Source organism: Lactuca sativa, chromosome 2, assembly GCF_002870075.4.
Source record: "Lactuca sativa cultivar Salinas chromosome 2, Lsat_Salinas_v11, whole genome shotgun sequence".
NCBI classification, from domain to species: Eukaryota; Viridiplantae; Streptophyta; class Magnoliopsida; order Asterales; family Asteraceae; genus Lactuca; species Lactuca sativa.
The window spans coordinates 184,840,841-184,852,637 of record NC_056624.2 but is presented as its reverse complement, the minus strand read 5'-3'; the positions used below and the strand labels follow the sequence as shown (position 1 = coordinate 184,852,637).

The window sequence follows — 11,797 nt, the reverse complement described above, 5'->3', positions numbered from 1 at the left end:
TATTACATATTTTATTGTTAATATAAGCGCCTTGATAATAAAATTAAAATATGACTATGTTTTACGATCAAATAAAAATAATATAACTACGTGTACATTTATAGTTCTTTAAGTTACTCCATATTAATATTACATGTTTTATTGTTAATATTAACATATCTCTAATATAAATTAAAATATGATTGTGTTTGACAAAAAAATGGTAAATAAAGACAAACTTTTATTGATTGTAGTTGCTTTTTATTAAAAATAATTATAATTATGTTTTGTTAGTTATAAACATATGACAATTTAAATGATTTAATTTTGATCTTACAAAACTTATTGGAACTCGAAGTTGTACCGTGATTTCATTTATGATAGTAATATAAATAAATATAAAATATATTGGTGGATTTTGCCATTACTACTATATTTACATTTATGGTTCTTTAATTATCATACATTTACAATACATAGCATATCTTTATGGTGTAAATAAATACCACGATCATCAAAATAATATAATTATATTTACATTTATGATCATTTAATTATCCTATATTTACAATAAATACTACGATCAAATCATAATAATATAACTATATTTATATTTATGATAATTTAACTTACCCTACATTTACAATAAATATTATATCTTTATTTCAGTGCTGTATAAATGGATACCAATAGGATCAAATCAAAATAATGTAACTATTTTTTTATTTATGGTCTTTTAACTTGCCCTGTATTTACAGTAAACACCCTATATTTATTTCAATGTGTTGTAAATGAATATAATAGGATTAAATCAAAATAATATAAATATATTTATATTTATGGTTCTTTAACTTACCATGCATTTACAATAAATATCATATCTTTATTTCAGTGCAGTGTAAATGAATAATCAGATCAAAATAATACTAGTATAACTATAATTTACATTTATTATCCTTCAAGTTACCCTACATTTACAATAAATACTACGGTCAAATCATAATAATATAACTATATTTATATTTATGGTCCTTTAACTTACCATATATTTACAATAATATCTTATCTTTACTTAAGTGTCGTGTAAATGAATACTAATATGATCAAATCAAAATAATGTAAATAAATACCAATGCAATATTTACATTTATGGTAACTTAAAGGACCATAAATATAAATACTATATTTACATTTATGGTCCTTTAACTTATCATACATTTACTGTAAATACCCTATATTTATTTCAGTGCGGGGTAAATAAATACCAATGTGATGAAATCAAAATAATATAACTATATTACATTTATGGTCATTTAACTTACCATGCATCTACAATAAATACCATATCTTTATTTCAGTGCATGTAAATGAATATCCCTACGATCAAATCAAAATAATATAAATATATTTACATTTACGGTCCTTTAATTTACCCTACATTTACAATAAATATCCTATCTTTATTTCATTGCGGTGTAAATGAATACAAATACAATCAAATCAAAATAATATAAATATATTTACATTTATGGTCCTTTAACTTACTCTGCATTTATAATAAATACCCTATCTTTATTTTAGTGCGGTGTAAATGAATACCACTACGATCAAATCAAAATAATATGACTATATTTACATTTATGGTCCTTTAATTTACCCTACATTTACAATAAATACTCTATCTTTATTTCAGTACGGTGTAAATGAATACCAATACCATCAAATCAAAATAATATAACTATATTTACATTTATGGGCCTTTAACTTACCCAATATTTACAATAAATACCTTATCTTTATTTCGATGCGATGTAAACGAATACCACTATGATCAAATCAAAATAATATAAGTATATTTACATATATGGTTCTTTAACTTACTGTATAATTTATATAGTATTCTTTTTCATGCCTAAAGTTTTACTATAAATGTATGTTTCCCAAACTTCATTTTCATTGTATGATATTTCTAAAAACGATAGGTTAAGTAAAAAATGAGTTGGGCAGAATATGTTCCATCGTTTGACGAGTTAAATTACGAGGTATGTTCGTTTATTATTATTCATATATTTATGTTTTTATAAATCACATATTTATATTTGTATGTATTGATTAGGCTAATGATATTTACACAAACAATGCATCTCAAGATGACGAGAATGAAAATACTTACTTCATGTGACACATCAAAATTTGAAACTAGCATGGTATAAAGTTTTAGATTTATTAATATGGTTGTTAATTAATAAGTTTACTTGTATCTAATCAAAAAATATATTTAGGTATTTAATTCTCGTTAACAACTAATAAACTGATCACCCATATCCAAGTTGTTTTTTTGAAGATGAAACTCGATTAGTGGAAGATTTGATAAGAAAAAATGTGAAACCAAAAGATATATTATCTACATTAAAGAAGGAAAATGCAGAAAATTTATCCATTCTTTCAACTATATATAATGCACGTAAAAAATTCAGGATGAAGGAGAATAGTGGCAAAACTCAAATGCAAGTTGTTATGTCTTTCTTGGCTGAGAATGACTATATCTACTATAGTCATGCTGATACATTAACCAACGAGCTTCAACATTTGTTTTTTGCTCACCAAAGATCATTAGAGATGTGGCGTGCATTCCCACATGTCATGTTGATGGATGCGGCATACAAAAAAAACAAGTACGAGATTCCCCTCCTTGAAATAGTTGGTGTAACTCCAACTAATCAGACCTTTTTCGTAACATTTGTCTACATGCATAAGGAAATAGAATCCAACTACACCTGGGCACTACCGTGTTTAAAATCAACAATAGATAGATGCATGTTTCCACGTGTAATTGTCACAGATAGAGACATGGTTTGCATGAACGCATGCAATAATGTATTTCCAGAAGTTAAAGGATTACTTTGTAGATGACATGTCAATACAAGCATTAATATAAAATACAAAACGTTTTTAGTGCATCGTCATTGTTGGACCTCCTTTTATAAAGGTTGGAAAAAATTAGTTGCATTTGAAAATGAGGAAGCATACAATTCCAATCTCTTACAAGTCAAAAACATTCTGATGCTATAAAGGTATTTATTTAATATATCTTTTAGATTTGTTAGTTTATATATATATATATATATATATATATATATATATATATATATATATATATATATATTTCAAAATTGATATAAGTGTATTATGTTTCAGAAGTTATTACTCGAAGAGAATGTGGTTGACACAATATAAAGAAAAGTTTGTATCTATTTGGACCGACCAATTTCTCCATTTTGGGAATTACACAACCAATAGAGTGGAGAGTTAGCATGCCAAGGTAAAACAATACTTGGACTCATCACAATCAGATTTAGCGACAATATAACCAAGAATTCATGATGCTCTTCAATCACGAGACTATGCTATCAAAGCAAGTTTAGGACGGAGCATGATTATTGCTCGACATCATTTTGTCCATCCAATTTTCAAATATTTGGTTGGTAATATTTCAATTCATGCATTTGAAATAATTTTCAAGGAATTTGAACAAATCAAATTCCTTGAAATTTGTGGATGTCAAATGCGTACTAGTCACGGGCTATCATGTGCGCACGAACAAGTGGTATATTTAAAAAACGAAACACAATACCACTTGATTCCATTAATAACTTTTAGAAAAAATTTATTTAGATCCATTCATCCAACTAGAAGATGATGATGTTGTTGTTGAAGGCCAAACGTCTAACACACAGTTGAAAAAACAATCAAGATCTAGTAAGTTCAGTTATGTGCAAAAGTTAAAAGATATATTTTCACCATCAACAACTTTGCTTTGGGAACCTACTTCTCACAAAAACAAAGCACCAAGTGGACGTATGCGGTTGAGTACACAAACAAGACCTCATGTTCCGCCTATTCAAGATCCACCAACTCAATATCCTTGTAGACATAGTTTTACGATGTCTATGTCAGATTATAATGGGTCTAATCAGTTTAATTTAAACCAGGAACCAGAGAGGCAAAATACATTTTCGTTTCAATAAGCTTCAACATTTTATACAAATTCACTTATGAGTGAAATTCCAAATGAATTCCATCCATACGTTACAAACATTGAAGATGTGGACGGAGATGGAAATTGTGGATTTCAAGCAATAGTTGTCTCCCTTGGGTATAGTCAAGATTGTGGGGGTTAAATCCGGTCAGAATTATACAACGATTTATTAGAAAATTGGGGACGATATGCAATGAAATGTTGATTGTTTACGCCGAATACTGGATTCCTCATTGCTAATAAGTATGGTGTAATCGTCTATTTTTTAGACAAATAAGGTTCGTCGACCTGTTTTCAGCTTTGACATGGTCGCAAGACATCTCATATCATAGATCTATTGTTATCGCCTTCGTTCATAATGGCCATTACGTAAAAGTTGATTTACATGAATCACATCCAATGTCTACAGTTTTGTCACTTTGGTGTCACAACAGATCAGAACGTTTTGCAGGATGAAAAATATTGTATAATGCTTGACTTAATGCATATATTCCACAAAATGCACCACGTAATAATTGTAATATTCATGTAGTTGATGTCTCTGGTAATTAATAAAATTAAAACACGACAGTCTTTGACAAAACGGTGGTAAATAAAAATGATAATTTTATTTATTATAATTGTGAAAAATATCATATTATGTTTTTTTATTGTTCATTTAATTGTTCGTGATCGTTATTTATCGTTTAAGGTTAAATGAACTAATATGAGTAAATCTCTATTCATGTTCGTAAGGTTCGTTGACCAGTTGATATCGCTAATATTAAAACTTAAATAATATTTTAAAGTTAGAAATATTATATGAAAATCCCTATAATAAAACTGAGATATTATACAAAATAAAATTGATTATGTAATGATGAAAAATAAATTGGATTATGTAAGTACACAAAATAAAATTGAGATATTATATGACAATTTCAATCCTCCCTAATAAATGAAAATAATTTTGCCAAATGTCACTTTCTCATTAACTTGGACACATGTCATTTTTTGGTATTTTTGATTAAATGTTTTTTCCATTTGTCATTTTCTTATTTTTTTTTTTTATCTTTTCTTAATTAACACATCATATTTACACCTCAATTAATAATTACATTAATTGAAAATAACCAATAAATTACAATATTAATACTCATGTAGTATTTAATATGTTTCCTTTTAAATTCAATTTTAAATTTTAAATTTTAAATTTCAAATCTAAAATTTCAAATTTAAATAAAATTTTGTTTAAACTTCTATATTTAATTTTTGTTTTATCAAACTCGTATAATATACGAGTCTCACACCTAGTATTTAATAGTTGAAGATATAAACTAAAAGTTAAATATACGATTAGAGGGTCATAAATAAAAAATTTAATAAATTTATAACCAGATAAGTTATATATTTTATTTATTTATTTAGCTGCAATAAAGGGAGGCATTTAATGCCAATCTTATTAGTGTGTAAATTAATCATCATCTCATGTGAAAGGCGTAGCCACATTGAGGCAAAAGTGGATCTGTACCTACCCTACAAAAATTTAAGTGTATATATATATATATATATATATATATATATATAGTTTTGTTAAATAAAAGGTACCAAGGTTATGATATTATCCATCCCATTAAAAACTCTAGATTTCATATCTCGTTTGTGTTTTGTAAATTTTTTGGCCTATTCTAAAATTAAATCCTAACTACGCCACTGTCTCATGTCCCATCAAATTGGATTAAGACAAGTCAAAACCATTTTGACTCTTAAAATGGTTTTTAATCGGGTGTATTTAGAATTGAATGGTTTTTAGATTTTTTTTTTCATATATGCCATTTTGGAGGTTGTGAACTCTATAGCCGGTTATCATACCATATGGTTGCTATGTTAGATAAAAAGGGGATGAATAGATTGCTTGGAATCTCTGAAAATCGTGATTCATTATCAAATTGAAGTATTTCGATGGTACAGATCGAACATTCAATTGGATAAAATTCAGAGAATGAAATCTGAGAATGTATATGAAAAATGTTCTTCAAGATGTACCAGAAAATTGACCAAAAAACGGGTATATAATTCCTGTCTGAAAACTGTCAAACGACAGTTACAAACTGTCATAAAACTACCAAACTGTCATTAAACGGATCTCAAAGAAAAAAAGGTCAGCTCGATCCCAGCCAGGGGCTCTGCCCCTTGGACCCCGTCAGGGGCGGCAGCCCCTGGGACCCCGCTCCCAGGGGCGCTGCCCCCGGGACCCCGCTCCCAGGGGCGCTGCCCCCGGACCCCCGTTCGTTTAGGGGCTTCGCCCCTAAATAACAATGTACTTTGAATCTTGAAAAACTTGAACAAGTGTGCACTCCTACACCATCCTAACTTGTTCAATATTCAACAAGATCACTTTTTGTCAGCAAATTTAATCCTATTACACTTAAATAACATTTGATGATATAAAATCACCAACATGCTATGTTGGCAGTTGTTTAATCTTAATGTTTGACGTTGTGCAACATTCAATTGAGAGAAGTAACAGGGCTGACGGGGGATGATATTTTCTCATTCATGAAGCAACACAAGACAATTATCTCATGTTTCTTTGTGTGAGGTCTTTAAACCATAAAGAAAGAGAGACAACAAAGGGAAGAAGGTTTTACATGTCAATATGGTTGCCTGACATGATTTTTTTAGTTTGCATTTAGCTCCAATATTTTTTGTTCTCTATTTGCCATTATTTTTTGGAATTTTTTCTGTTTTAGCCACTAGTCGATCACCACCCACCAATATATATATATATATATATATATATATATATATATATATATATATATATATATATATATATTTTAAAACGTAATAACTTAGATAAAAAAGAAAGAGATGCTCAAAGCAAGAGTCGTGAACTCATGACTTCTCCTTGAGGGGCATGACATATTAGCCAATGAGCCAATAGCTCTCATTGTTATCACATAAAAATCTATTAAGTAGTTTCAAGCCATCATAATTCGAATCAACATGTTACCTATTGTTATAATAAGTATATTTATTAAAGTACAATGTCTTATTAGAAATTAATTTGAAGGTACATATTGTTATAAGAAAATATGAAAGTATAAAGCTATAATAAGGGAAAAAAGTACATCTAATGCTAAAATTGCAGGTATTGATATCTCATTTCTTTAGTTTTTCAACAAATATGTCATTAGAAATAGCCAATTGTTTTTTAGATGAATTACAAATAAATTAACAATTTTCATTGGCTCAAACATCAGTTATACAAAAAAGATGAATTACAAATAGATTAACTCTTGTCTTCGATGTCTTTCTCTTTTTCATTTTAAGATATTACATTCTAAAATATCTATTTATGATTGGCCAAGGGCTAAAATGAAATTTTCTAAAAAAACAATGGAAAATGGAAACAAAAAAATATATTAGGGCTAAACGCAAAGTCATACGTAAATTTAGTGGCTAAATGCAAATTGAGAAAAAAATTAACGTCAACAAACCGACACGCCATTACAACTTGTTGGTGACATTGGTCCCGGTAGATGAGAGTATTTAATAAACAACTTTCGACTATTAATATACATAACTCCCAATGCCCCAAATAGTGAATTAGAGTATTTAATAGAGATAATGTCACTAAGGCCCTACGAGATCTTTTATTTTGGTTTAAAAGGTCATTGATGTTATTTTTTTTTTTGGCATTTTAGGGACATAAAGTCGTTGTTGACCTGCTAAAAAGGGTATTATATTCCAAACATTAGCTGCAAATTAGGACATTGCTCATGAATCTCGATCTCATATTGTTGAACATATTTGGATTTTGGAATTAATTGATGCATGCAGTTTATTGCCTTTTACATCAAGGGCCTATAAGTTTCATGTAGTCTTTGTGGTGCTCAAAAACCCATCTTATGTATAATGGCGGAGGGAATGGAGGGGCTGTCGGATGCCTAGCCCCCTCCATTATAAATATTTGTTTGATATATATACTCAAAGCGCAGTAGACCACCATCTAATTTATAAGGCCATATAATACTATAAACCGTCTAAATTGATAAGCCCCCTTATGATTTGTTAATCTAATAAACTATAACCACAAAATCCCAAGTAATATCTTATTTTAATTTAATTGGCATAAGTACATAACTGGCGGTTGTGGTGTTTAGAATTAAACCTAGCCGCAAAGATACATATGCCATATCTCCTTTTAATTAAGCAAAGAGTTTGAAGACTGGTTTCTTGCTTTTGCTACTGCTATGGTAATTAATCAAGGTAACATTTAATTTTTATTACATCTAGTTTTTTTTAGTAACTTGTAATTGATAATAATTTCAATTAGTAAGTAGCCCTATGTTTATAAATAATGTTTTTAATCGATTATTCATCAAGAGTTCAAGACAATTCGTAGTTATTTTTATTCGTTGAGGAGGTTAATTTCCAATTAATAAAGTTAATAAATTATTTCCGGCTATACTTTTGAAGATAAGGTTAAAAGAGACAGAATTTTATTTATTTGCAATTTTTTCTTTTAAAATTGTGGACCTATTACTTTATTTGTATATAACATTATGTTTTAATATATTATTATGATACAATGTTGCCATTCGTAGTTACTTTTATTGGTTGAGGAGGTTAATTTTCAATTAATAAATTGTTTTCACTATATTTTTGAAGATTTAGGTTAATGGAGACAAATTTTTAATTTTTTGTGATTTTTTCTTTTAAAATTATAGACCTATTATTTTATTCGTATATAACATTGTGTTTTAATATATTATTGTGATGCAAGGCTCACAACCCTCCTTAAATCCTGGTTCCGCCCCTTTGTTTTGGGGCGTGTTTTTTGTAACTATTTAATGTTTAGCATAGACTAGTATCAAAAGTACAAGAAAGCTATAATGTAACATTAATTTAGTTAATTTTTTGTGTTGTGGTTATGTTTGAGCTAAGAATAAATCAATAAAGTAAGTATTTTGCTATCCCCGACCTTCTTTTTTTAAATATCTTATCATAACATAACATTTACATACATAAACATTACATAAATACGGACATTGAGATCCAGTATTTGATTCTGGACCTAGAATAGGCTCCAGTTATTGATTTTTAGGATCTAATAGCTAGGGATAAGCAAAAACAGAACAAAAATCGAAAAAACCGAAAACCGAACCAAACCAAAGTTTCTTAAAACCGAAAAAAAACACATATGAAACCATAACTAGTTTGTTGAAAACATATTAATATCTTTGGCAAGTTTGTCAACATTCAAAGAAGATGAGCCCTTTGGACCTGTTGCAATCTCAGCAATTCTCTTCCATTCCTCAGCCTTGTTCCTCACTCGTTTACCCTCAACTCCTCCCATCAACTCCCTCACACGCTTCTCGACTTCATCCCTATTCACATTACTCCCAATCTCAATCCCAATGTCCCATTCCTTGCACATTTGCCTACTGTTAGTGAATTGGTCTGCATAAAAAGGCCAACATATCATGGGAACCCCAGCTGATAAGCTCTCAATGGTCGAACCCCACCCACAATGAGTCAAAAACCCACCAACCGAAGGGTGGTTCAACACCTTTTCCTGTGAACACCAACTTGCTATAAAACCTCTCTCTTCAATCACCTCTTTGAATTCTTGAGGCAAGACAGCAGACTCCCCAATAACCAAATCAGGCCTGATGATCCAAAGAAAAGAATAATTGCTATTCGCAAGTCCCCAACCAAACTCTAGCAACTCTTGTAAAGACATGACTGTTATGCTTCCAAAATTAACATAAACCACAGAATTTGGTTCCTTCAACTGCAACCATTCGAGGCATTCGGTTTCTTCCTTCCATAGACTGGAGCCATTGATATCCAAGTTGTTTGTTTCTTCCGAATTGGTTATCTGATTTAGATGTAACTGCAATGGTCCGATTGTGTAGACATATGGATACATGGGTTTGAGGGCTTTGATTACAGTGGACTCTAATTCTTCGAATGTGTGGAGGATTATACGTGACACCCTCCTAGTTGCCTTGACAGACTCCAAAACATAATTATAGCCTGCTTCATTTGGGTCTATGGTTCGAACATAACCAGGAAGATCCTTCAAAGTGAAACCTTCCATTCCTGGAATCCAATCTGTTACTGTGTCGAGATACCCATTGGTGTAGCAACTTTCATCTAAAATAGTTAAGAGCAAATGAGTAATTATGATAATGAACAATAATAATTTTTCAAAAAGAAATTAAAAAAGGATCCAGATTATTTCCTTGTTATATTACCCTACTCGATCTCTACAAAATGAGTATTATATTCAACAAAATTGTATACTATAATTCAAGTTTTTAAATTTATCTTTGATTATTCTACAAAAATGAGCAATATATTTAGTATTGATTATCTAAAAGTCTTACAAGTTTTACCAAACCCATTAACAATGACATATTATATATATATATATTAATGGATCCAAACGCATACAAGTATAAAAGAAAATATTAAATTTGAAACATAAATTTAAAATAATATTGTTCGCTCGCATTTAATTATTTCCAGACAGCATCATATCGAAAAAGAAATTTTCTTGGGAGATAGAGTGATAGAGAGAGTAAAGAAACAAATTAACCTTTAAGTGGGATAACTTTATTTTCAACAAGATGTGGAGCTTGGTAAAAACCCATGAAAGCACTCGCAGCAACAGTCCAGAAATGAAAGATTGGCACTCGAAGCTTCTCAGCAGCATCAACAGTGAAAGGCATGAAGCCATCACCTATAATACAGGTAATTGGATTCTTCTCTAGCCTGGCGAAAAGGTCAAGAAAGGGAGCTAAGCAGTTGGTTCGAAGAGAGTTACAGAGTTCACTCATGTCTTGAGTTGCGTCCACGTTGCTGTGATCATAAAGAAGACCATCGGGAATGGTTTCGAACTGGAACCCTGGTGCACCCTTGAGACACTCTGGCCCTCCGGACTTGAGGAACCGGTTGTGGTTATACACAGTGTTGACGAAGGTTATTTGCAGGCCCTTGTGGTGTAGTAACCTTGCTAGTTTCAGCATACACTTGATGTGGCTTTGTGCTGGAAATGGTATGAACGCCACATGTGGCTTGCTTTCAAACTTCACGATTTCATTTTCCATTTTCTTCTTGTGTGTGGCTCTGAAAGTTACTATGTGTTATATAAAAACTAAAAAGGTCGGCTCAGCTGAGGGTTGTTATATACAGAGGTGGGTATATGATTAGAGCATCCACTGTGATATAATTTTGACTATCTTTATATTGGTAGAATAAAAAAATCACAAAAAATAAGGCGATCCGCATCACCATGATGTAGATCCATGGACCATGGCCCAATAATGTGACATTTTTTATTGGATTTCACGAGATATTTAGGTGTTGTTTGTTTTTTTGAAGTCAAAATATCTGCAGTCTGCGGACCACATCTACAAGCCTCTGCGACAGAAGAGGTGGACCAAATGTCTGCAGTCTGCAATAAGAAGACTGTTTGTTTTTAATGTCTGCAGCTGTTGAAATAAATTAATTTTTCAAACTTAATTTCATGTCATAAAGATTAAAAATGTATTTTCAGCAAAAAGAGAAAGAAAAAAAAACGGGTGGTCTTTTTTTTTTTTGGTTAAAATGAGGTCTGAAGACCTTTGAAGACAGTGGCCCATGTCTGCGCCAGGAAGACCTCGCGCAGATGTTTTTTGGTCTGTGCACTTCCAAAAAACAAACACTCTACGAGGGCATATGTCTGCGCGGCGTAGACAAAAGTGGTTGCGCAGCTCTTCACAAAAAAAAAACAAACAGTCCCTT

At 30.6% G+C, this 11,797-nt stretch overlaps 1 protein-coding gene across 1 annotated transcript; it reads right to left on the bottom strand.

The window, feature by feature from the left end:
- Positions 1-8,988: 8,988 nt before the first annotated feature.
- Positions 8,989-11,196, bottom strand: LOC111891921 (UDP-glycosyltransferase 85C2). Its single transcript, XM_023887985.3, has 2 exons — positions 10,611-11,196; positions 8,989-10,165 (listed from the first exon to the last, which is right to left on the bottom strand). The coding sequence occupies exons 1-2, from the start codon at positions 11,119-11,121 to the stop codon at positions 9,219-9,221; spliced, it is 1,458 nt and encodes a 485-aa protein (XP_023743753.1). The 5' UTR covers positions 11,122-11,196; the 3' UTR covers positions 8,989-9,218.
- Positions 11,197-11,797: the final 601 nt, after the last annotated feature.

Coding starts and splice junctions, on each gene's coding strand:
- LOC111891921 (XM_023887985.3), bottom strand. CDS start 11,121: ATGGAAAATGAAATCGTGAAGTTTGAAAGCAAGCCACATGTGGCGTTC. Junction 10,166..10,610: donor TAAAGTTATCCCACTTAAAG/GTTAATTTGTTT, acceptor TAACTATTTTAG/ATGAAAGTTGCTACACCAAT.